At 32.9% G+C, this 26,670-nt stretch overlaps 1 protein-coding gene across 1 annotated transcript; it reads right to left on the bottom strand.

Moving 5' to 3' along the window:
* Positions 1 to 44: 44 nt before the first annotated feature.
* Positions 45 to 26,048, bottom strand: LOC140450258 (uncharacterized). The gene is made up of 2 exons (XM_072543778.1): positions 25,641 to 26,048; positions 45 to 4,421 (listed from the first exon to the last, which is right to left on the bottom strand). Exons 1-2 carry the CDS (start codon positions 25,864 to 25,866, stop codon positions 2,824 to 2,826), a joined length of 1,824 nt encoding a protein of 607 aa, XP_072399879.1. The 5' UTR covers positions 25,867 to 26,048; the 3' UTR covers positions 45 to 2,823.
* Between the last annotated feature and the right edge of the window lie 622 nt (positions 26,049 to 26,670).

The following is a 26,670-nucleotide window of genomic DNA, read 5'->3' as shown; positions in this document are numbered from 1 at the left end:
TGAAGAATTGAGCGCCAACGATTTTTATAATAAAAGTAGTAAAATAAAAGATAAAGTTAATAAATGAATCAAATAAAAAAAATTAAAATAAAATAATTATTAAAAGAAAAATAACAAACATGTGACGTTTATTATTGACATATTACATGCTTTTCGAAAATGTGGCATTTTGTCATTTGATATAGATTTGCTTCGTGACCAAGATTTTACAATCCATAACAAGTTAGAAGCTTCTGTTGTTGATTACCATAGTAACAATGAAAATAAATCTCCAAATAGTGTTGATAAAGCAAAACAAATTATCATTCCACAAGACGTTTCTGTCCAACCTGGTGGAATAACTACCACGGTTGATAAAATAAGCAAAGCTCAATGGCCTAAAACTGTGGGATTAAGAAAGTGGTAAACTTTGACTCTAATGCATGCTGAGAATTAAATAAAACGAAAGAAAACATAACGCTGGCATTAATTTACGCAAAGAACTCAAGCAAAAAATTAAATTAGAAATACCAATTCTTGATTCTGAAGATAACATGGATCAAGAAGAAGAGTATGTGGATTGCAACTACTGCTTTGAATTTTTTTCTTTCGACATAGCTGGGCAACAATGGATACGCTGCTGTAAATGCTACAGATAGTGTCATGAAGCTTGCGGTGGAGCTGAAGGCAACAATAATTTTATTTGCGAATTTTTAACGGATGGATAGAACATTACTAAGAACAAAACAAAATTAGAATTATTTTTTTTTGTAAGAGTTAGCAGTTGAAAAAGACAGATCCAATATTAGGCGACTATGCTCTAATATATTTTTTTTTAGTTTTACTTTTAATACGCATAATCCCATTAAATTTTGTTATCGATAAGAAGAAATAAAAATCGAGGCAATAAACAATTTAATTAAAAATATTTTAATACTTTAGAATATTCACAATATATTTACATTACATTAGAATTATTCAAATTAGAAACAACTTAGATTACCTACGTATTTTAATTCAATATAAAATATATTAAGCCTTGTCTGGAATCTGCGCTGGGATAGAACAACACTCTCCTTACTATAAATTTGCCAACGCCACCGCTTAGCGCACAAACAGTGGTTTCTTAGCTCCATAATTGAAACCAGCAAACTTGGTTAATAGGTTTAAGTAATTAGATATAATGTAAACTTGTATTGTACATAATATCATAAATGCTTGAAACCGATTTTAGGATAGTAAGGGTGAAATGACATGAAAGAGAATACACCCCCATCAACCCCCTAGGTCCCACCCATCACAACCCAAAAAGTTTAAATGGCAAACCCCTACTTGTGATACATCATTGAAAATACTATAAAAAATGCTATCCAATGATATAAATATTAATTATACAGGGTGAAGTAATAACTGTGAAACTTTGGCTTAAGTGGAAAATTTAATGAGGTTTTTGTTGATTCTGTTGATGACCCTGTATAATTATTGTTTAATAATTATACAGGGTGTTAATATCAGCCGGCTTACTATGACTTTTGCATTTGTAATGCTATCTCCCGGACTATTATTTTTAATGATAAGTGCCCGTCGGAATTTTTTTTTTTGTTAAATAAAAACCTAATTTGCCGTTTTCGCAAAACAAGTTGAAACCTCTGTTTTTGGGTTCTGTCAGATTCAATAATTTTTGGTTTGTTTGAGAATTTTAAATGTCATTAGTTTTCATCATTTGTGCAATCGGTACCTGCTGTCATCAGCTGTAGTTGTCACGATGGTTAACAGTATACCTGAATGCGTGGAGATCATTATCATATTTGCCTCCCAGAACCAGTGTTATTTACGAACAGCTCAAATATTTCATGAAAGGCATCCGGACAAAAATGTAAGTCACGTGTACGTACGCGATTGAGTTGAAAAGTTTGGAGAAACGGGATCAGTGCAAAATAAAAAAAAAGGATGCCCTAAGATTACTGAATGAAGCATCCCAAATTGACGTCCTTGGAAATTTTGCAATAGAGCCTAATGCATCAACACGTCAAGTATCTGCAATGACACAACTTTCAGATGAGTCGGTTAGAAAGGTGTTGAAATTACATAAGTTTCACCCGTACAAAACAAAAATTCTTCAAGAACTAGGCGATGGTGATCCTGATCGACGAATCGAGTTTTATGAACTCATGACTGAGAGAATTCGCGTTGAACCGAGAATGTTAAAAAATATTTGTTTCACTGATGCATGTAATTTTATGCTGAATGGAAATGTACATAAACAAAACTGTCGGTACTGGAGTGATGCGAAGCCGCATCGATTCAGACAAGGTCACACTCAATATCCTGAAAAACTGAATGTTTGGCAGGAATATTAGGCCATGCTATAATTGGCCCCTTGCAGCTCTAATTAGGCACTGGTTGGATACTAATTATCCAAACAAATGGATTGGAAGGAGAGGTCCTATTGAGTGGCCACCGAGGTCACCAGACTTACCGCCACCTGACTTTTTTCTATGGGGTTACCTCAAGTCAGTTGTTTGTAAAACTCAACTTGCGTCACTTGGAGTTCGTGACAGAAGTTCGTGCGGAATTTGAAAATAGGCTGTAGTATTGTTTACAAAACAACGGAAACCACTTTGAACATTTATTTAATTGACATTTTTAACAAATTTGTAGTTGCTTGCTTGAATAAACTTCGTAAAACAAATGTCACACGTGAGGTTCTTCTGCAGTGTGCACTCTCAAATGTTTCTTCAAAGAATATGCTTGGCTAAACTGTAAAAAACAAATTTCACACTTGTAAGGTTTTTCTCCAGTGTGCACTCTCAAATGTGTTTTCAAAGCACCTGCTGTAAATTGTTAAATTTTTCTCACACTTTCTCCAGTGTGCTTTTTCAAATGTGTTTTCAAATTACCTGTGTGGCTAAACTGTTTAAAACAAAATTCACACTTGTAAGGTTTTTCCCCAGTGTGCACTCTCAAATGTTCTTTCAAATGACGTCCATCACTAAATTGCTTAAAACAAATTTCACACTTGTAAGGTTTTTCTCCAGTGTGCACTCTCAAATGTACTTTCAAATCATTTGCTCGAATAAATTTCTTGAAACAAATTTCACACTTGTAAGGTCTTTCTCCAGTATGCACTCTTAAGTGCATTTTCAAGTTACTTTTCAGAGAAAACTGCGTAAAACAAATTTCACACTTGTAAATTGTTAAATTTTTCTCACACTTTTCTCCAGTGTGCTCTTTCAAATGTGTTTTCAAATTACCTGCGTGGCGAAACTGTTTAAAACAAATTTCACACTTGTGAGGTTTTTCTCCAGTGTGAACTCTCAAATGTGTTTTCAAAGAACCTGCTTGGCTAAACTGTTTAAAACAAATTTCACACTTGTGAGGTTTTTCTCCAGTGTGCACACTCAAATGTTGTTTCAAATTGCTTGCTTGAATAAATTTCTTAAAACAAATTTCACACTTATAAGGTGTTTCCCCTGTGTGTACTCTCAAATGTGTCTTCAAAGTAGTTACTGCACTAAATTGCTTAAAACAAATTTCACACTTGTAAGGTGTTTCCCTAGTGTGAACTCTCAAATGTATCTTCAAATTACTTGCTTGAATAAATTTCTTAAAACAAATTTCACACTTGTAAGGTTTTTCTCCAGTATGAACTCTCAAATGTGTTTTCAAAGAACCTGCTTGGCTAAACTGTTTAAAACAAATTTCACACTTGGGAGGTTTTTCTCCAGTGTGCACACTCAAATGTTGTTTCAAATTGCTTGCTTGAATAAATTTCTTAAAACAAATTTCACACTTGTAAGGTGTTTCCCCTGTGTGCACTCTCAAATGTGTCTTCAAAGTAGTTACTGCACTAAATTGCATAAAACAAATTTCACACTTGTAAGGTTTTACTCCAGTGTGCAATCTCAAATGTCTTTTCAAATTGCTTGCTTGAATAAATTTCTTAAAACAAATGTCACACGTGTGAGGTTTTTCTGCAGTGTGCACAAAAAAATGTTTTTTCAAAGAACCTGCTCGGCTAAACTGTTTAAAACAAAATTCACACTTGTAAGGTTTTTCCCCAGTGTGCACTCTCAAATGTTCTTTCAAATGACTTCCAACACTAAATTGCTTAAAACAAATTTCACACTTGTAAGGTTTTTCTCCAGTGTGCACTCTCAAATGTGTTTTCAAAGAACCTGCTTCACTAAATTGCTTAAAACAAATTTCACACTTGTAAGGTTTTTCTCCAGTGTGCAATCTCAAATGTTTTTTCAAAGAACCTGCTTGGCTAAACTGTTTAAAACAAAATTGACACTTGTAAGGTTTTTCTCCAATCACAACTTTTATAGTTTGATTTAATGGTATGTCTTCAGCATGTGGACTCATACAATATGCTTCATAAGATGAATATTCACTGAGTGCCTCCATAATTTCCATTTTGTTTTCCTCTTTTAGATAACCTAAAATACAAACTGACTATAATATAAATATTTGAGTATAAGGGAAAATTAATGTAAAAAGAAAGAAAAAATTTAATATGTTTTAGAAAGCTGCGTTTCTGTCTTCTAATTTGTAATTGTCATCCCATTGTCTTTCTTTTAATATGTATCTCAATGCTTTCAATATAAGCATATCAACACAAAAAATCAATAATATTTATTTATAAACAGCAAACAACAACATCGGTCAAACCAATGAAGGTACTCCACTGGAACATTAGCTGGTGCTCATTCAGGCACCAAGGGGGGGCATGTAATAAACTGTGTCCATTGGAGCACATTTATGAGCCAGCTTTCAGTAAGAACAACTACATAATATATCATTAAAAGAACAAGAAATCACATAGTAGATTAGTTTACAACCCACCAACATTCTGATAACACACGCCCTGACAACTATATAATGGGACAAACTAAAATATAGGCATAATTCAGATGTTTGACAGTTTCTTTTTTCCTAATAATGTTGTTTAATGTTTTAATTACTAATAATGTTTATTTTGTTGACAACTAAATATTGGGACATAGAACGAATATTTATTTTTAAAATGGAGTAGCATTGTCCTTAGACTTTATAACCGCTCTAATTCAATTGGGCATTATGGGTTGTTCCTTAGTGTCTGTTTTATTTTATGTCATTCTGCTTCAATCATATTTAGGTCAGAACTGTTAGGAGGCCAAGAAAGGGCATTTACACCATGGTTTCCAAACAAATTATTTGTGGTTCTTGCCGTATGACAGGCTGCTATGTCCTGCTGAAAAATATAATTCTCAGCAACATTTGAAACTGCCATACAACCACAAATCATCACTCCTTAAGGAAATTTTACGGTTTGTTTAAAACAGTCCTTGTGAAAAGCCTAATGCTTAGTCCCAATAACTCGTTTGGGGTGATCACCAACACGTACATCGAATTTTGATTCGTCAATAAAAATTACTTGGGACCAATCTTCCTACCGACCAAGATAGTTTAGATTTTGCCCACATGAGCCTGGCTTCCTTAACAGTGGCTTTTCCTTTGCCTATAAGAAAATATAATTCATTAAACTGAGCACACTTTTAAATTGTTACCTGTAACCTTATAAAACTTTACTCCAGATTTATGTATCCAGTTGTGACAGCATTCCCTTGACACATTTAATCCAGTTTCATGATTCCACCTCAAGGCAAGCTGTAACTTGCCTTGAGTATTTCTTCAACCTTTTTGCAAACTTTTACTAATATTCTCATATTCCAATCAGAAACTAGTTTTGGATGACCAGAGCTTTTAATTTTTTTTATTCAAGATACCTCATGTTTTTCCATAACGCTTAATTATATTCCACACTGTAGTTTTAGAAATATTAAGTTCGTCTGCCACTTCACGGACTGTTTCATTGCAGAAATAATTTTTAATCACCAACTCACGACTTTTTAAATTTGTGCAGATACCAAGCACCATTTTATTAAAATAATACAGCGATTCACTCAATTTAACAAGAAATTAAATATTGAATATAGTTTAAAGTTTGTTAGTGTTCGGCTGCATTGTTTTCGCAGCCTACTTATCTTGTTTGGTTTTTAGCAGTTACTTCATACTGTCCCATTATTTAGTTGTCACTAATTTTTACATATTTTGATGAGCCTTATGACATTAGTAGATTATATGTGTTGTATAAAAAATATTAATTACGTTTTGTGAATATCTATTTATTTCTTTTCAACGGGCTGCTGCCCAATAAGATTAACAGTGATTACAATGTATACAATAAAACAAAATAAAGTATAAATATCACAAACTTAATCACGTAATTTAGTTTTACACATCAAAATGATGATTACCTATTCCACAGCCACTGAAATAAACACAGCCTGAGACCAGAAATGAATTCAGTCTTAAAATAAAAAATTATTATATGCATAGTTGGTTCTGTTAAGAGAAACATATAAGGTTTAGTTTAATTGTGTTGTACAGAGAGGCACATGCAGACCAACCTGCCCAAGTAGCTAAGGACACAAGACTGTAGAATTAATTAGACCATAAAGCATCTTTGTATCTTTAATTAATCGTCGGTCATACAATGAGAGAATACCAAGTTGGGTTTCAATTTGATCATAATTTACTTGATTTAATTCAAAAGGTGTTTGCGCCGCAAACAATTATTTTAGACTTTTTACTACAACCGGCAACAGTGTGCGTTACCTGAGCGAGCAGAGTGCGCGCCTCCTAGCAGACGATATCGAGACATCAACGAGTAATGTACAATGGTAAGCAGTTCGGTATAAAACAATAAATTTGTTCATAAATATTTCCATTTACAAAAGACGATAAAGTTTAGTTTTAACAGCGTTTTGTTAGAGTTTTTAATAAAGAAAGTGTTACAGTCCGCCTATAATAGAAAACGACAAAAAACTAGACTAAACAAAAGGTATACGCTGTTTATGTGTGAAACTCTCTCAATTTTTGATATGTAAATATTATAAGATGAGGACCATACACAAGAACAATACTCTAGATGGGGTATGAATAAAGAACAATTTAGTAATTTAATTGCTTCAATATTATCAAAGTCTCTAGTGAATCTTTTCATAAAGCCAAGCATTTGTAAAGACTTGGAAATTATTGACATTTAAGGCGATTCAAATAAAAGTTTAGAGTCTAAATTAATTCCCAGATCACGAATTTCAATAACCCAGTGAACAAGAATGTTCTGTATATTATAATTATATTCCATTGGGTCTCTCGATCATCCAAAACAAACAGCATGACACTTGGATGCATTCAGGGCCATGGTATTCAACACACACCACTCACTCAAATAATTGAGATCATATTGAAGATTTACACAATCTTCAGTATTATTGATAATTGTGTAGAACTTTAGATCATCCACAAAAAGAAAAGCTGAACTGTGCTGGAAGCAGTGGTGTACATCATTGATGAATATGTTAAATAACAGAGGTCCCAAATGAGATCCATGGGGTACTTCTGATTGAACATTAATCTCACTGGAAAGAAAATCCCTGATATCCACCATCTCAACTCGGTCAAACAAGTATGTTCTCAGCCATCTAAGAAGTGCCCCATCAAATCCCTTTTTCTAAGTTGACTATTAAAATATAGTTGACACAATCTAAGGCCTTAGAGAAATCAGTGTAGAGTACATGTACCCTACAGCCTCTCTCCATGGCCTTCCTTAGGAAGTCCACAAACACTAGTGTATTACATTCAGTTGATGTACTATTCTGAAATCCCTTTGGTATTACACTTATTATACTAACGGGTCTGTAATTATTCACCAATGAATTATCTCCCGCTTTAAACATAGGTGTTAAAAAACTATTTTTCCAGCATTCTTCAAATTCACTTATTTAAGAATAGATTAAAAATGTGAAAAAGAGGTCTGGATAATATAAAACAACAATTCTGAGAAAGCTGGGAGACAATCCATGGGGACCAGGACCCTTATTCACATCCAGTTCTGATAATTTTAATAAATAACAGATATAGTTATGTTGATACCAGTCAAGTTAGCAAGACCAAGTGAAGGTAAATCAGTGGGTATGTAAAAGGTAAAAGGGTATGCAAAAAGATTTACAATATCTGGTTTATGACTGCCTTCAGCACCAACATAAATCAACACAGAGGGCAAGGAGGCTTTTCCTCTATGAATTCACAAACGACCAAAATCCCTTCAAATTATTTCCTAGCGATAATTCTGTTAAATAAGCCTTCAGCTTTTAACAATTTACAGTTGGTCCTCAGCTGAGAAAAAGTGTGATAATCCAGAAGTGATTTAGATAAAAGATATTTTTTGTGAGCTGAATGAATTATCTCCCGCTTTAAACATAGGTGTTAAAAAACTATTTTTCCAGCATTCTTCAAATTCACTTATTTAAGAATAGATTAAAAATGTGAAAAAGAGGTCTGGATAATATAAAACAACAATTCTGAGAAAGCTGGGAGACAATCCATGGGGACCAGGACCCTTATTCACATCCAGTTCTGATAATTTTAATAAATAACAGATATAGTTATGTTGATACCAGTCAAGTTAGCAAGACCAAGTGAAGGTAAATCAGTGGGTATGTAAAAGGTAAAAGGGTATGCAAAAAGATTTACAATATCTGGTTTATGACTGCCTTCAGCACCAACATAAATCAACACAGAGGGCAAGGAGGCTTTTCCTCTATGAATTCACAAACGACCAAAATCCCTTCAAATTATTTCCTAGCGATAATTCTGTTAAATAAGCCTTCAGCTTTTAACAATTTATAGTTGGTCCTCAGCTGAGAAAAAGTGTGATAATCCAGAAGTGATTTAGATAAAAGATATTTTTTGTGAGCTTTCTTTTTCTCAACTATCAAGTCCTTCAACTCTGGAGAGAACCAAGAAGGGAATCTACATTTTGAATACCTTTTTAAGGGGATAAATAATTCTATAGCTAAGTAAACTATATCATAAAAAATATTCACAATTTGATTCAGTGGTTTTCCTAAAAATAAATTATCCCAACAGAACTGTGATGAAAAATTAGTTATTTTCACATCGTGTATCCTCTTTAATGATGGATTAGAGGTTACACAAAGAACGGTACTAGGCTCGGGCTTCAGTCTGGTAGAGGTATCTTGGTCGGGGCTCTTATTAAAGCTCAAATATAAAGAATCAGTTAGAGAAGTACTGAAGATACAGAGACGAGAAGTTAGAAGAGAAGTTGGAAGATAAGGGAAGGGAATTATTTGGTCACCACCCTATTTTTAGAGGAACAGGGAAACCTTAAGACATAGAGAATACGATAACGAGAAAGGTAAGATACGCGAGAATAAAATAAACCGTGAGAGAAAAGGTATTTTGATCGTGCAGTACACACTTAATATTTCGACACATATACACTAGTTATATGGTAAAACAAATAATAATATAAGTCAATAAAAATGCCTGAAAGAGATACACCTAGCACAAAAATATAAATTCATATCATAGCAAAAAATAAAAAGCAAATATATCGTTAACAGTTAAATGTCACGAGATAAGTGATTAGACGATCTATTATCAAAAATACAACAAAATATCCTTTTGAAAAATAATACTGAATAATGCAGTATTCTCAAGAATAAAAAACAAGGAATATTATGATTGTCAATATTCGTTAAAATAAAATATTATGCCTTGAGAATACGTAAACATTTACTAAATTTTTTTGAATGTGATTACCTCAAATCTATTCCTAAAATTTATAATAAATATACCTAACCTACTTTAATATCAAACAAATGGCTCGTAATTTATACGTATGATATCGTAAGTTTATACCCGTAGTTCATTCGGTTATACTTAACCATAAAGCAAAGTCACTGAACTGGATGTTATAAATCAATTTGTTACTATTTAGGTATTGAAGTTGAGCTTCAGTGAATAAAATTTATGGTTACTCACAATACCGTAGACAACAGGTGGACACACAGGTGACAGCATTACGTCCTCAATACAGGCACTTGACACTGGGTCCTGGCAACAGGCATTGGACGGCAGGTCAGCAATGAATTACGGTCTTCGATCCGTAATTCCTCGAATTGACTTAGGTAGTCGAAAAGAGAAACAACCAGACAGGAACAGCACAGGTAGTAGTCAGTAATATAGATAAATTAAGATACAAATGAACGTAAAGTTGAATAAAGGCGTCGAACAGCAGAGACGAATGGAGGTAGAGATGAAATGAACGATGGTGGAGATGAACGGCAAACAGAGGTGACTTCATTCCTTCGAATTGGAATACGTCTGTTTGACAAAAGGGAAAATAGTTAATATAGGACTCACTGTGTAAAGATATTTTATATAGATAAGGGTGAATTGAAAATACACTTACCGCCGTGTGATGGAGAACCAACCGCTTGCCAGAGGAAACAACTTGAAAATGAATTCGAATTTTGATCTTAGGCAAGCTAAAGATAAAAAAAGAAGTGGGAGTATCGGCAGAAGAGTGCCACGCAAAATTGATATTTAAAAGACAAGGCTAGTGAAGTCATTTCTGTAACTTAAACCTTATCTCCTAACAGGAATTATACGTTCACTGAAAACCAACTTTTCTGTTTTTCTGAGAAGGTAGACAGGGTGTTTTCACAACAGGCACTGACTCCTTTGTTACTAGGAAAGATTTCTATTAAGCAAAGGATAGATAAAAAGATCAGGGAACATTTGGCGAAATCTTTCATTGTAAAAAAAAGCGTAGCGAATCGCTCGTTGCTGTTGGGTTATTTTTACGGCTTTTAACAAAATATTTACACATAGGCGGCATGAAATTAATTTTCTAATGGGAATAATTTAAAGAAATTTTAAACGTGCTTCAATAGTCAGCTGACTTAAAGTCACTATAGAAACCATCACTAACCAAACCACTATTATTGGGGTACTTTTTGATCCTCTTTATCTCAAGTTCCAGGGGGGATGGTGCACACCCTCCCTCGAAAGAGCTTCATCTCCCTGGACACAGTTACATCAGCATCATCAACCAGCAATAAATAGAGAATATTACCAGCGGAATTCACAATAATGTTGGATTGAAACAAATTGTGGTATGCACACATACAGAACACAACCTGCAAGGCTTCCACTTCAGATGCTGTGGCAGCTGGTAGAGGAATTGTTGTAGAACACATGCCATTTGAAACCCATTCACAGTTTGGTAAATTGAAGTCAGCAAGGTTATTTACAACAGAATAAGCAAAAAATGCGAGGATAACATTGGAGATTCGCAGTTTGGGTTTCGGAATTCTCTTGGGACAAGAGAAGCACTTTTTAGTCTACAGGTACTCATCCAGCGCTGCAGAGATATGAACAAAGACGTGTACATATGCTTTATAGACTACGCAAAAGCATTCGATAACGTAAAGCACGAAAAGATAATTGAAGTTCTCCACAAGATCGGAGTCGACTACAGAGACATTCGAACAATAGCGAGTCTCTATTGGGGCCAAACAGCTAAAGTGAAAGTAGGATCTACATTGACCAATAAAATCAAGAGAGATCAAGAAAGGGGTACGACAGGGCTGTATCTTGTCTCCTATTGTCTTTAATATATACTCAGAAGAAGTATTTAAGACAGCGCTGGAGGAAAGCACAGAAGGCATAAAGATAAATGGAGAAATAATTAATAACATAAGGTATGCTGATGACACTGTGATTCTAGCAAGTAGCATGGAGGAACTGAGTTGCCTAATGAGCAAGATACAAAAAACAAGTGCACAATACGGACTTAGACTAAATATCACAAAAACCAAATGGATGTTAGTAAGCAAAACCCAACAACCACCACAGCAACTGATATTAGACAATGAAAGAATTGAACACGTGGATTCGTACATCTACTTGGGAACAACAGTTAACTCAAATTGGGATCAAGCGAAGGAAATACGTATAAGAGTAGAAAAGGCAAGAGCATCGTTCACTAGCATGAAGCAAATTTTCACCTCTAAAAGCCTCACCCTACCTCTCAAAATTCGACTTCTGAAATGTTATGTATTCCCGGTTTTGTTATATGGAATGGAGGCGTGGACAATGACCGCAACATTGATGAAAAAAGTAGAGGCCTTCGAAATGTGGGCTTACCGACGTATATTACGTATATCCTGGACTGAGCACGTGACCAACGAAGAGGTACTACGCCGGATAGGCAAAGAGAGAGAGGTAGGAATAAGTATAAAGAAAAGAAAGTTGGAATACTTGGGTCACGTTATGAGACATAATAAATATAGAGTACTACAACTGATCGTTCAAGGGAAAATAGACAGCAGAAGGGGTCCAGGGAGGAGAAGACACTCGTGGCTCCAAAGCTTGCGGCAATGGTTCGGATTGTCATCTGCTGAACTATTCAGATCTGCCGTAAACAAAGTCAGAATAGCCATGTTGATTGCCAACGTTCGGAACGGACAAGGCACATGAAGAAGAAGCTAGATAATAATGTGCAGATGGATAAACTTCAGCTATTTGTTCTAAGGTTTCACAAAATATGGAATATTTCTCAAATGTAGACTTTGGTAGAAAATATGCTGTTCCTATAATAAACTGATTTGCATCTTCAGTCACCAAGACAAAAAGTTGTTTGATTGTCTGGTTAACTGTTAAAAATCTGCTGCTAAAGCTCTTATGAACTGCAATAAGGACTCTACCATCTGTTAAGAATGAACTTGTTTTCCTATAGCGATCAGTTCTATATATTTTGAGGTCAAACAACTGCAGCTCTTCGTTGGCATAGTTACATGTCAACCAAGTTGTGTTGAATATGATAATATTGTAATGAGAATTGGATACATTCATAAATAAACTGTCGAGCTTAGTTCTTAGACCTCTTACATTTTAAAAATAAACCCACACTCCAGGTGAAGACTGTGTATCATTTAAAATATTGCTTGTATAGCATTATTATCATAATTATTAAAAAAAAACGGGCGTGGCAGTCCAGTGGGACTGCCGGTAGAAGTTACACTTCTATACACGCCGTTACAAATTTATTTGGGAGTCAATCTGCACAATCATTACATATGTAATGCTATAGGTAAGCCATAGCAGAAAGAGAAACAGAATTAATAACAACTTACTAGCAACTAATAAACAACATTTGACCTGTAATAGGAGTATAGTAAATGAAGGATTGAATCAATATTTTGATGAAAATGTATATTTTTATTTTCATATATGTATGAAAGGAGTTGAATGCAAAAATTTTTTTACACATACTCTGGAGTAAAATTCATTGTTTATTTTGTTATTAATATAAAAATACAATACAATACACTGCAACATAATTCAATATAATAATACAATACAAATTAAAATGCAATATTCATAAGTATTCAAAAATGACAATAATATACATAACTTTTCTACTTACGCATATGTTTAATTTACCATGTAATAATATTAATAAAAAAGTCCTCCCCGACTAGGAATCGAACCCCGGTCTCCCGCGTGACAGGCGGGGATACTGACTACTATACTTCCGAGGACATGACACAAACGTATTTCAAAATTGACAGTACTGGGTCATACAGTGATTTATTGAAATTATTATTTTGAAATACAAAAGACTAATATAATTATGAACATTTAATAAATAATACAAAACATATCACATAAATAATAATATTAATAAATATTTTATTATATATATATATATATATATATATATATATATATATATATATATATATATATATATATATATATATATATATATAATATTATATATTATATAAAGGTACATTTTTATATTCGAGAGAGGAAGAGAGAAAATACCTATATCTTCTGTCTCTCTCTTACTCATTATCTTACATATGTAATGATTTCACAGATTCACTCCTATACAAATTTCCAACGTGGAGCGCGCGTATAGAAGTATAACTTCAATAATAATTAATGAAAATTCAAACACCTGAATATATTTTGATTTGTCCTATTATATAGTTGTTAGGACTCATATAACCATATGTTTTTTTTAGTAGCAATCTGATTCTCGAAGCGTGAACATGTACCGTCATTCAAAGCGCTAGAGAACTTCCTTATCGTAAAACTACCTAATTAACTAGTAATTATCTTATTTAAAGTGAAAAGTAACAAAAACTAAGTGATTAGTCAAAGAAACAAAAGAAATATGTTCCCTTCTGGGAACTTATTAGGATTTGATAATAATGGCCAACCAATTTATCAACAAATGAATACTATACCCAACTTATCCCAACAATAAATAACCAGAACCAGTCAAACCAAACAGCAGTAAAACCGCAAGTACCATTTTTGTATTTTAATCAAACACCATCTAACCAGACAACAAATCAAATGTCATGCCTAAAACAAATACCTATTACAACCCAAATAGCTATACCAAACCAAGTACAATTTCCTAGTCAATCAACTGCACAAAATATTCAAAACACTCAAAACCCTATTCAGTCCCAATACACAACAGTATCCACAAACCCTCAATGCTCACTCTCATCATCACAAAACACCAATAACTACACGGATAGCGACAGCTACGTAGAACTGAACGAAACAGAAAACGAAAATAAACATCCTTGGCAAGAATTTGGCAATAAGAGAAAAAGGCTGAAAAGACAAACAACTTCAGAAATTCCCAACCAAATCCAAACACAAAACAGATTTGATTCCCTCTCAAAAGAAAATCTAGATGAACAAACAGACAATTTATCAAATACACAAAACACAAATATAACCAAAAAAGATCCATCACCGCCACCAATCTATATTTATGGAGTTACTAACTACAGTGCTATGATAGCAAACCTTTCAACTGCAACTGCGGCTGAAACCTATTACACCAAAACCATTTCAAATAATACAGTAAAAATTAACCCTACAAACTCAGACACCTACAGAACACTCATACAGCACCTTATAAAAGAAAACATTGTTTTTTTTTTTTGAAAAGACAACAACAATAATTCAGACCTTTCAAATAAACTTACAGAATTCCTCAACGAATTTAAAAATATGTTTGCAGGCTTGATAAACCAAAACAGCATGATACTAAGCATGCTTACAACAGTGATAAATAGAATGTCGTAATGGCTAACTCACTTAGAATAGCAGCGTGGCACGCAAATGGTCTAACAAACCATGTGCAAGAAATTATACCATTTCTAATATTAAACAAAATAGACATCCTACTTATATCTGAAAGTCACACGTCTGAGAGGTCTTTTATAAAACTTCCACACTACTCTGTCTATTACGCAAACCATCCAGATGGAACAGCCCATGCTGGTTCAGTTGTAATAATCCGTACAGCTATAAAGCACTACGAACTTGCTCCATATATCACCAACAAAATTCAGAGTACTATCATAAAAGTACAAGCGCTCACCTTCCCATTAACAATAGCTCCTATCTACAGCCCACCAAGCCATACCATAAATCTGGGGGAATACAGAGAGTTTTTTGAACAACTTGGCTCACATTTCCTAATGGCAGGGGACTGGAATGCAAAACATACAACCTGGGGAGCAAGACTGATATCTCCAAAAGGCACAAATCTATTAAAGATCATACAAGATAATAACCTGAAATACCTAACAACTGGTACCCCCACATACTGGCCCACTGATAACAAAATTCCTGATCTGCTAGACTTTGCTATAACGAAGGGAATACCTGAAATACACAGTGACATCACCACCAGTTTTGATCTACATTCGGACCACAGTTTCATCTTGATTACCGTAAGCACCAATATAATTTGGAAAACTCTTGCACCAAGGCTATGTTCCAGTAACACGAATTGGGTTCAATTCAAAGAAGAAATCAATGAAAAAATATCTCTTGACATTCGACTCAAACACAAAAACGATATTGAAGAAGCTGTAAAATATCTAATGGAACATATACAACAGGCCGCTTGGAAAGCTACTCCTGAAAAGGAAAAAACCATTGATGAAAGGTATAGTATACCCCTCCACACTAGAACACTAGTAGAAGAGAGAAGAGCCCGTCGCAAGTGGAAAAGAACAAGAAACGCGATAGATAAAACAAATCTAAACCGATTTCATTCCGCTACCAAACAGCCAAAAACGAGTATTTTGAAAGATATGTCACAAAGACGACAACTCTCTTTGGAAAGCCACAAAGAAATTCAAAAAGCCGGTAGTAATGAAATCACCAATTCGGAAAAATGATGGAACCTGGGCTCGATCGGATATGGAAAAATTAAACAGATTTGCAGAACATCTATCAACCATCTTCTCCACCCCACAGGCCAACGATATTAGCGACGAGAAAATTAGAGACTTCCTTAATGCACCCTGTCAGCTATCATTACCACTAAAATATTTCTCACCAAACGAAGTCCGTAACGAAATCATCCTGCTTAACCCTCATAAAGATCCAGGATTTGACCTTACAACTGGCTAAATTAAAAAAAAAACGGGTGTGGCAGTCCAGTGGGACTGCCGGTAGAAGTTATACTTCTATACACGCGTTCGTCGTTACAAATTTATATGGGAGTCAATCTGCACAATCATTACATATATAATGCTATAGGTAAGAGAGAGCAGAAAGAGAAAAAGAATTAGATATACAGGTATATGGTGCATCGTTTGTTGTATATAAATATTTGACCTGTAATAGGAAGGATTTATACCTGACTAGGACTTATAGGACCAGATAAATAAAGTAAATGAAGGATTGAATAAATATTTTAATGAAAATATATATTTTTATTTTCATATATGTATGAAAATTGAAGGTATTGGAGTTGAATGCAAAAAAAATTTTTACGCATACTCTGCAGTAAAATTCATTGGTAATTTTGTTATTAATATAAAAATACTAATAAGATCCCCAAATTTTAAATAAAATTAAAATCAAAAGACCATTAAAAAAAATCGAGAACACCATGTTTATAGAAATAGTTTAGTTGTAAAATCATAAATCATTTACCGGGAACAACGTGAGTAGTTTCCGAATATGTGAATAAGTGATTTAGAAAGTTTTCTCCGATAAAAAGACAATACGGTTTGGACATGACCAGGTAGATTTAGTACACAACTATTTGAAATTTGCGGTTATAATAGATTAGAAAGTAATAAGTAAGTATTATTGGTTAATGAGTTTTCTCCTTTACAAAAGTTAAAAAAAGAATTCAAGGTCGTTTGCAGGAAAGTATTTTAACGTCAGGTAAATTTTGGAAAAACCAAAAATTTAATTTACTAAGAAACCGATGATGCGTTTGGATTGGTTTGAGATGGATAAAGAAGAAGGGGGTGAAAAGCTTGCCGGGAATGAAATGAGGGAAAAGAAAGACATTGTGAGTTAGTTGAACATCGAGAGAGACCGGTTCCGGTGAAAACATTTTTTTGAGAATTTAAAAGAAGTAGTGCTTAGTGTTTGTATGGAAAATTAAGCAGCCATTGTGGTAAGCAGAGACGAGTTCCAGTAGAAATACAGGCATCACTGTAAGTACAAACAGATATATTTTCGTTGTGTCTGAGAGGAAGCAGTTTGTTTGTCTTGGAGTTTGGAGCTTGTGGTAAAGACATCACGACATTTTCACATACTGTTTGTCTTTTTCTTTTATTATCAAAAGAAACAGTAGGCGGAATGGCGAGCAGGCAAATTGGTAGGATCCGAGAAGTACATTGTGATCTGGTCAGGGCACAATCCAAGCAGAATCAAGGGAAGATAGTCTGTTTGAAAACCAAAGTTTTGAGTTTTAAATAAATTCTATAAAGACATTCTATCACGACCATCTATCAACATTCATGTCAATTGTTTGTAATTTGCAATATTTTTATAGTTAAGGCAAGAAGTCAAGGAAGAAAAAATTCTTTCTAAAATTTTTATATTAAGAGATATTTGATTTAGAAATATGTGTATTTAATTTTTATTGATTATTAAGGGATGTGTGATTTGATGGATGATTGATTATTTTTTTATTCTATTTATAGTGTATGGTGTAAGATTTATCCTCAACGGAATTTTAAATTAATTGGATATATTTTAAAATAAAGGACAATTGTTTTAATATCAGAATTGATTGTCTATTATTTTTTTTTTCTTTTGTTGATCTTTCTTAAATGGAACTAGCAGAAGATACTTTGAAGCCACGTTTTAATTAAAAAAAAATATATTTTTAGCCCTGAGATATTCTTTGCTTTTGATTTGTTTGATAAAGATAAATTTATTACATTTCAGACTGTATAAGTAGATTTACAATTATATGCAAGTCACATCAATACAATACAATACACTGCCACATAATTCAATATTATAATACAAATTAAAATGCAACATTCATAACTTACGCATGTTTAATTTACCATGATAATAATATTAATAAAAAAATAATAATATTAATGAATATTAAATATGTTTACAAAAAAAAACATTTATTCTCGAGAGAGAAAATATATCTTCTGTCTCTCTCTTACCTATATCTTACATATATGTAATGAATTTGCCGATTCACTCAATATATACGAATACACACAAATTTCCAACGTCGAACGCGCGTATAGAAGTACAATTAAAAACGAAATAAGACCAACAACTCGGATTATGTTGTAAATTTTTATTTTATTTTAAAATTTAGCATTTTTGCGTATATTACATATATTTAATAAAAATAACGTGGAGTTTTTAAATATTTTAAAAATAAAAAAGGGAATTCATATTGGGATTCAAACTCACACACACCAGCGTATGAACCAAACACGTAAAATATTTGCCAATTAGACATGACACAAACGTATTTCAAAATTGACAGTTCTCGGTCATACAGTGATTTACTGAGATTATTATTTTGAAATATAAAAGACTAAAATAATTATAAACATTTAATAAATAATACAAACCATATCACATAAATATTAATATTAATAAATATTATATTATATATATATTATATATATATATATATATATATATATATATATATATAATAAATATATATTATAAATATATATACAAAAGGAACATTTTTATTCTCGAGATGAAGAGAGAGAAAATATATCTTGTGTCTCTCTCTCTTACTCATTATCTTACATATGTAATGATTTCACCGATTCACTCCCGTACAAATTTCCAGCGTGGAGCGCGCGTATAGAAGTATAACTTCAAAACTCCCAAGAAAAGGTGTCGTCATTATTTTTAATAGCCTCCTGAGACTATCAGCATTCCTCGATATACAGCAAGCATTTGATAGAGTGTGGCACGAGGGTCTTCTCTTTAAAATAGTTCAGCTAACTGACCAAATCTATCTCCTCCTTAAATCATACTTGTCCGTCAGATACTTCCAAGTTAAATACGAAGGTGCTCTGTCCAAATACCACTAAATAAAATCCGGAGCACCTCAAGGCAGTGTACTTGGCCCATTCCTTTATCAAATCTTCACTGCTGATATTTCTATTAGCGAAAATACACTAATGGCAACATTTGCGGATGACACTGGTACACTAGCATCAGACATTAACGAAATATTAGCATTTAATAAATTGCAAAATCATCTCAATGAACTAGAAGACTGGCTTAAATCCTGAAAATAAACGTTAACACAAACAAGTCTTGTCAAGTCCATCCATCCATCCAATGGCGCTACAGCCCAAATCGGGCCTTGGCCTCCTTCAACAGGCTTCTCCAACCATCTCTATTTACCGCTGTTCTTTTCCATGAACGCGTTCCCAGGCAGTTCCTGGCATCCTCATCGACTTCATCTTCCCATCTCTTTTTAGGTCTTCCAACAGGTCTTTTTCCCTGCATTCTTGCATTTAATAATTTTCTGGGGATTCTATTCTCATGCATGCGGACCACGTGCCCTGCCCATCGTAATCTCTGCAGTTTAGTATGTTGTGCTAGAGTTGGTTCGCTATATTGCTCGTATATTTCTCTATTGTACCTAATTCGCCAGTTGTTGTTTTCACTTATTGGGCCCAGGATCCTACGTAATATTTTTCTTTCAAACACATCTAATGCATTGGCATATTTCTGTGTGAAGCACCCAGGTGAAGTCTTGTCAAGTAAATTTCACAAATCGAAGAATTAGATGTCCACAACTACACCTAAATAATTCACCTATACCAATAAAAACAGAAGTAAAGTACCTGGGCCTTCATCTAGACGAAAAACTTACTTGGAAATCACATATTGCAACCAAAAAACAACACTTCGACCTAAAAGTTAAAAATATGAGCTGGCTAATCAACAGAAGATCTCAACTTTCATTAGAAAACAAACTGACCATCTATAAAACAATACTCAAACCAGTGTGGACATACGGAATTGAGCTGTGGGGCTGTACCAAACCATCCAACACCAAAATACTACAGACCTTCCAGTAAAAAACTATTCATATGTTAGCTAAAGCCCCATGGTATGTGTCAAACCAAACCCTTCATGCAGACCTCAACATCCCCTTCATCAATGATGTGATTGCTGACCACTCCACAAGATACATGAATCGCAGCGCCGACCATCCAAACCATCTCATAGACGAGTTATTCAACCCCCCACTGGTTGACAGACGTCTAAAAAGACTTTGGCCAGAAGATCTAGCTACTAGGTAAATTCCAGAGAGTCATCAATGGACGATACCTGCCACAAGCCAAGAACATACATCATATTTACTTATTACTTGAAGTAGATTGTAAATAAGCAATAAATAAATAAAAAAAAAGTTACGTTTTTTATACCAGTGCATTTAACAACTTTAGGACATTCATTAATATAGTGACTAGTATTGCTATTATCAATATCATGCTTGAATTTTTATGAGGTTCTTCCTCATAAAAATGTGCATTTTTTGGTCTTGTAATTTAGTTAAATCTTGACTCATTTTATAAACTGTATTCTGTAACACATGTTTGGATTGTAAGGAACTTTGCACATTGTGTTTATCATCACAAATTATTTTCACTGGACAGGATTTTTTTTCGGAATGGACTTCCCAGCCCTAACTACTTTCTAAACCTTTTCGGTAGCTTTATTGGTTCCAACTAACACTAAAATTTATTTTTATATGAAATAATATTCTCCAAAACAAACAGTCAATAAGTACAAACTGGTGTCTACAAAATATAATAAAAGATAAAATATTGAATATTGTGGGACAGTTCTAAATTTTTACAAAAAAAAAATATAAAAAGGAAATTAAAGTTATGATATACTAAATGGTGAATGGGGGATGGGAGTTCCGAAAATAAACTTAAGTAAATAAAGGAACATAAAATATTACAAATTCTTAAACAATATATTGACTATTTATAAATTGTTAAGAATTAGATATATTGAAGTGATACTTTAACAATCTTCTGTTTAAGAAGATAAAATAATAATCTATAAAGAATGACGATCAGACAAAGCTTGTTGAAATGGAATGATTCAAAAAAGAATAAAAATTTAATTTAAGAAACTGCTTAACCTTTTCACTGCGGGAACCGGATATACACGTAAAATACTTTCGTGCCCGTACAACGGAAACCGGCTAAATACGCGTACCCTTTTTCGGCATTCGCTATGGAAACCTTATGAATCAGATACTGCTTACGTATTGTATATTGCCTATAGAAAAGAGTTAAGCATGTTATATCAAAATTTATAATAGGTACATTTACAAATTTTATGCTTCACTGCGGGAGCCATACAAATCCGCACCTTTTTACACAGGCACGCACTACAGGGATTTACTTGTAAAATCTTAGGATTCCCTTTCGCCGTGTTTATGTACGATAGTTTTTAGCAGCGTATTTTAATTTTCTTTAAGAATTTAATTGTGTGAATTACAGCTGCTGATAAACCTATTTGAAAAATAGGAAAAAAACTGTCGAATTATGAGTTTTAGTAAATACAATAAAATTGTTATCAAATTTTACAGAATGGTTAACAGGTAAGAAATATTCAAATTGAAATAATTTTATTACCTATTGCATTAATTAGCTAATAGTAAAAACGGTTCGAGACAGCTTGTCATATTGTAGGGTATTGTTAAAATATTTTTATTTACTACCTGAAATTTACAATATAAATATTTTAATATTATTCAAGTTGGACGGAAATGAAAGACTTAATAATACTTGACCATTTGAAAAACCTTTTAGGATATTAATATTTTATAAATATTCAAAGAAGACGGAAACTACAGACTTGATAATGTTAAGATTGTTTCTTTTAAGCCACAAATGAATTCTGCTTCTCTCCTCCGGTTTCTATATCTATTATGATCATATTGTTGTACATCATTCTGTACTATTAGTGTATTTTTTTAAAAGAATAAGTATGTGCTTCTTAAATTTAGATTTCTTATACATTCTTGACTAATAAAAGCAATTGCTGAGTGAAATGGCTCGCTATACACAAATATCTTAGCTAAAGTGAACTATATGAAATTTTAATGGAAAGTGACAGTGAGAATGAGTGTATTCTTCAAGAATCTGATGCAGAAAGTGATTAATCTGGAGAAGAAAATGATAATGAAGAGACTCTACCATCGTCAACATAGGTTAGTGAAAATAGTGCTTTAACTTTGGAATCTACTTCTCTTCAACAAGCTAAATGTCGTAAATGTGAAAAGATTCCGTTATATAAATGGGAAAAGGGAGATCTACAACCAACAGTTCATAATTTTAATGAGAATACATCAGGGTGTTTGCAGATCTACAACCAACAGTTCATAATTTTAATGACAATACATCAGGGTGTTTGGAGATCTACAACCAACAGTTCATAATTTTAATGACAATACATCAGGGTGTTTGAATGACAATTTAAGAAGTAGTCCAAGTGTTTTAAGTAGTTTCAAAACATTTTTTTCTTTGACATTTATGAAAGTAATTGTTGTTAAATTAACAATTTTTACAAATACGTTGTGGAACATAGTGATATTGAACAAAATTCTCGTGTCGCAAATTGGAAAGACACTGATGTGGATGAAGAGTATTGTTTTCTACCTTTGTCGTTCCTTACATTGTCGTTGTTACGTTCAGATAACAATACCGTTGACAAAGAAGACTCCCTTTTTAAGCTGCGAATAGTTATTCGCAATAGCCAATTCCGACAGGGTCGCTGAAGATTTCAAAGATAGACGATAACTTCGGGAAAACAAATCATTTTGTCATTTGATCTTTAAGCTATAAAACGATTAATATAAATCATTTACACGTGTGTTTTGCTAAAGTATAAGTTGGAGTATGTTCTTCAAAGTTTATTTGTTTGTGATTCAAGTTTATACATAAGGTAATTGACTCCCAAACCTGAATAAAAATAAAATAAAATGTTTGTTTTTGTACAGTATGTCTGAAACACGAGAAGTAAAATTTACATTATCTTAATTATTTATATGGTTCTTAGTTTAGGGTGAGGCAGTTTTTGGAGCTGGCCACGTTATATTTTGTAAATTACGCCTTACGTTTTCTACTAATAACTTCATGAGACTGTAGGGGCAATTTAGCTACTGAAAAGATTTCTGATTGTCTGTTTCGCATAATCCAGCAAAGCAAAAGAAAAAGCCAAGGCCAAGCCACAGTTTACAACATTTATAAGAAGAGTCTGCGTCTTCTTTTTTCTTTTAAAACAAAATGTTTGTACTGACCTGACATTTTATAGTTATACAGCATTAACTTTAGCAAATAAAAATTACTTTATGGAAGAAAATTTCCATTCTATGGCGGCATTAGAAAATAAATTTACAACATGTAAAAATTGATTTTCGGCCACCTGAGTCACCTTCATTAAGAGTGGTTTAGGGTTAACCCGGGAAGGACGGGTGGTCTGAAAAAGTCACCTGTGGACAGGTAGGGTCCATCAGGACCAAAATTTAAATGACTTACAAATTTCAGATAACATTCACATAATGTTTTTAAGTATTTTGTCGGTTTACGTGTCTATTACTTAAGGACCTTATGTCATTCTATTTTTGTTGTTTTATTTTTCAAAAAATATAACAATTAATCTAAAACCTTTAATTTTCTGCTTTGTTTAACTTTTATTAGCACTTGGTAAACAAATGTTTTCCAAAATTCCTACAGATGTTTTATTAAAATACAAATATTAACCTACACAGATTTGGTTATAACAATAAACAGAAAAATTCTATGCTCAAAATACAACTTTGAATTTTACTCCAAATTGTTCTCTGTGCATTCAGAGCAACATGCTACAATGTGCTCCATACACAACCAGGACAGACAAAATGTGCAAAAATATCGCGTTTTCTATCTTTTTTAGTATTTGCAATTTCTTTTTTTTTTATTGGTGGTCATTTGTAATGGGCCTGGTATAGGGGTATTTGATAGGTGCAATGCTGGTTGTTGTACAACTCAAGCTAAATGAGGGTTCAAAGCTTTCCTCATATTTTATTTTGTCATATTCTTAAATTTTCAAATAATCTTCAGCAATGTTTAAATTCTTCTAAAGTGTTTTTTTTATAATTTGAACGAATTGACAGCAGCAACATTCATGAGGCCATAGAATAATACCATAGGTTAACATCTAGAAGTATTTCTAACAAAATTATACGAAGATATTTTTCTGTCAACAACCTCTATTCCTCACTTTGTCAGATCATAAAATGTAATAATTTCTATATATGTAATCATTTGTAAGAAACCGAAAAAACTGCATAACAAGTATATGAATCTCAATTTCCTATAGTAATAGGAGTAGGCGGGCGAGGTCTGCCAGGACATATTAAATATCTCAAAACCAAAAAATAAATTTGTTTTAAAAATTTCGCCATTATTTGGAGGGAGCAATTATCGAAAGGTACTGAAAAGGACATTTGCATAATATAAATAACATTTACATTAAAATCATTTTTCATTCTTTGTAGTAAGGATCTAACTATAAAGTGCCCAGTTATTCCCCAAGCAAATATTTCTCACCAGAAAAATCCCCCTATCTGACAATACCCAATCAATACACATTGAAGGAAAGGTTTCACATATATTTGAGTAGGTAGGTACTTCACATTTTTATTTACAGGGATTTCACATCAAATTACATATATAAGGCACAAATTGAAAAAAAAAATCAAGACAGTGTGAACTAAACTGCGAGACTGAAGTGTAACGCTGGTAGTAAGGTAAGAAATTTCAACTGAACACGTTTTTGTAGTTTTTTTAGGTTAAAAGCTAAGCACTGCTGAGTATACAGTAATAGGAATATTAACTTAATTTTTGTTTGTACGTCTTATTTAGTATTTCCTTAGCTGATTTTGTGATGGAACGTTTATCAGGGATTACATGTTTTTTCTTTATAAAACAAAATCTATGGGGGGGGGGGGTATATACTATGTCTGCCTATAGTTTGATGCCAAGGTTATGTTCATTGCACTAAAATTCAAGTTAACCAATTTATCTTCTTATCCCAGAAAAAATGAAAGTTTTGCCAGTACAGTGTTTGTTTGATAAAAATTGAAGTAATAACCATTTTCCATTCTTAAAACAAATTAGTATATTTCAAAAATATACTTATACATATTGTACTTTAAACTAGGTAGAGGTCTAGAGTAAATATTGATGGTAAACATTGTTTATATTAAATTCATTACTTAATTATAAGATTTGAATTTCATGCATTATTTTAAGAAACTGCTGAAAGGAGAATGCTGTAACTGAAGTTGCTTATTAACAAAATATCAGTTAACTAAGTACTTATTTTGTAACTATCTAAGGGAGAAACTTAAATATATGGTTACAAACCTTTTTCAGTTTTTTGGTTTTCTTCAAATGAATTAAGTTTATTCTCCTGTTGTTCTATTTTAGGATGTTCCTGTAAGTCCAAATAATCATATGTATCATGTGTACTTTGTCTATTTGATTCTTCCTGAATTTCACATTTAAAGCCATCCAAAAGAGCATTATCAAAGTCATCATACTCTACTTCTACTTTACAGGCTTCCTCCCTATTTTCTTGTTTTACTTCCATTTGATTTGATTTGTGAATTGTGATTATACTTGATTTGGATATCACATAAAATCCAAAATATGCTGCGGCCTGCCTGTGAACAACCAAAGAATTTAAAGCAGATTTAATTTAAAGTTAAAGTTGGTTAAAGTAAGCGTCTATATTCTTGATCTATGTAATCTGAATCTGGTTGATATTTTACTAAGCCCGAAACCGAAAAAACAAGCGGAATATAGCCGCAAATGTCAACCATGACATGACATGAAATAAAATATTTGGGTTTGGCAGTGTTGGGATGTTTTTATAATTCATATGTTGTATGCTTCAAATATAAAGAGAGAAAGCTTTTAAAAAGTACATTTTGATTGTGCTATTTTATGAATTATGCAATTTTTAATTTATATGAAACAATAACGAGTAAATATTTGTCTCTTTGGAGATTAATTGCAAACATCTGTTGCAATCTGGCAACTGCTAATTTGACGATTGCCAAATCTATCCCCTAATTTATGAAAGGGCAATTGCCAAAAAAGATTTCTAATAATTAACTGCAACTAATCTCCAAAGAAACAAATATTTACTCATTCTTGTTTTATATAAATAAAAAATTGCAGAATTCATAACACAATATAATTAAAATGTACTTTTCTAAAGCTTATCTCTTTAAATTTGAAGCATACAACATATACATTATAAAAACATGCCAACACTGCTAAACCGAAATTTTTTGTTCCATGTTTGACATTTGCGGCTATAATCAGCTTGTACTTTCGGTAAGGGTCAGAGATATGTCTTACATATCTCTGGTAAGGGTAAAAACTCGAT

The sequence above is a fragment of the Diabrotica undecimpunctata genome, chromosome 9 (genome assembly GCF_040954645.1).
Source record: "Diabrotica undecimpunctata isolate CICGRU chromosome 9, icDiaUnde3, whole genome shotgun sequence".
In the NCBI taxonomy this organism is placed as follows: Eukaryota; Metazoa; Arthropoda; class Insecta; order Coleoptera; family Chrysomelidae; genus Diabrotica; species Diabrotica undecimpunctata.
This window is presented reverse-complemented; position numbering and strand designations above follow the sequence as displayed.

Excerpts from the sequence above, each read along its gene's own strand:
- LOC140450258 (XM_072543778.1), bottom strand. The coding sequence starts at position 25,866 with ATGGAAGTAAAACAAGAAAATAGGGAGGAAGCCTGTAAAGTAGAAGTA. Across the intron at positions 4,422-25,640 it reads AAACCAAAAAACTGAAAAAG|GTTATCTAAAAGAGGAAAAC; the intron begins GTTTGTAACCAT and ends TTTGTATTTTAG.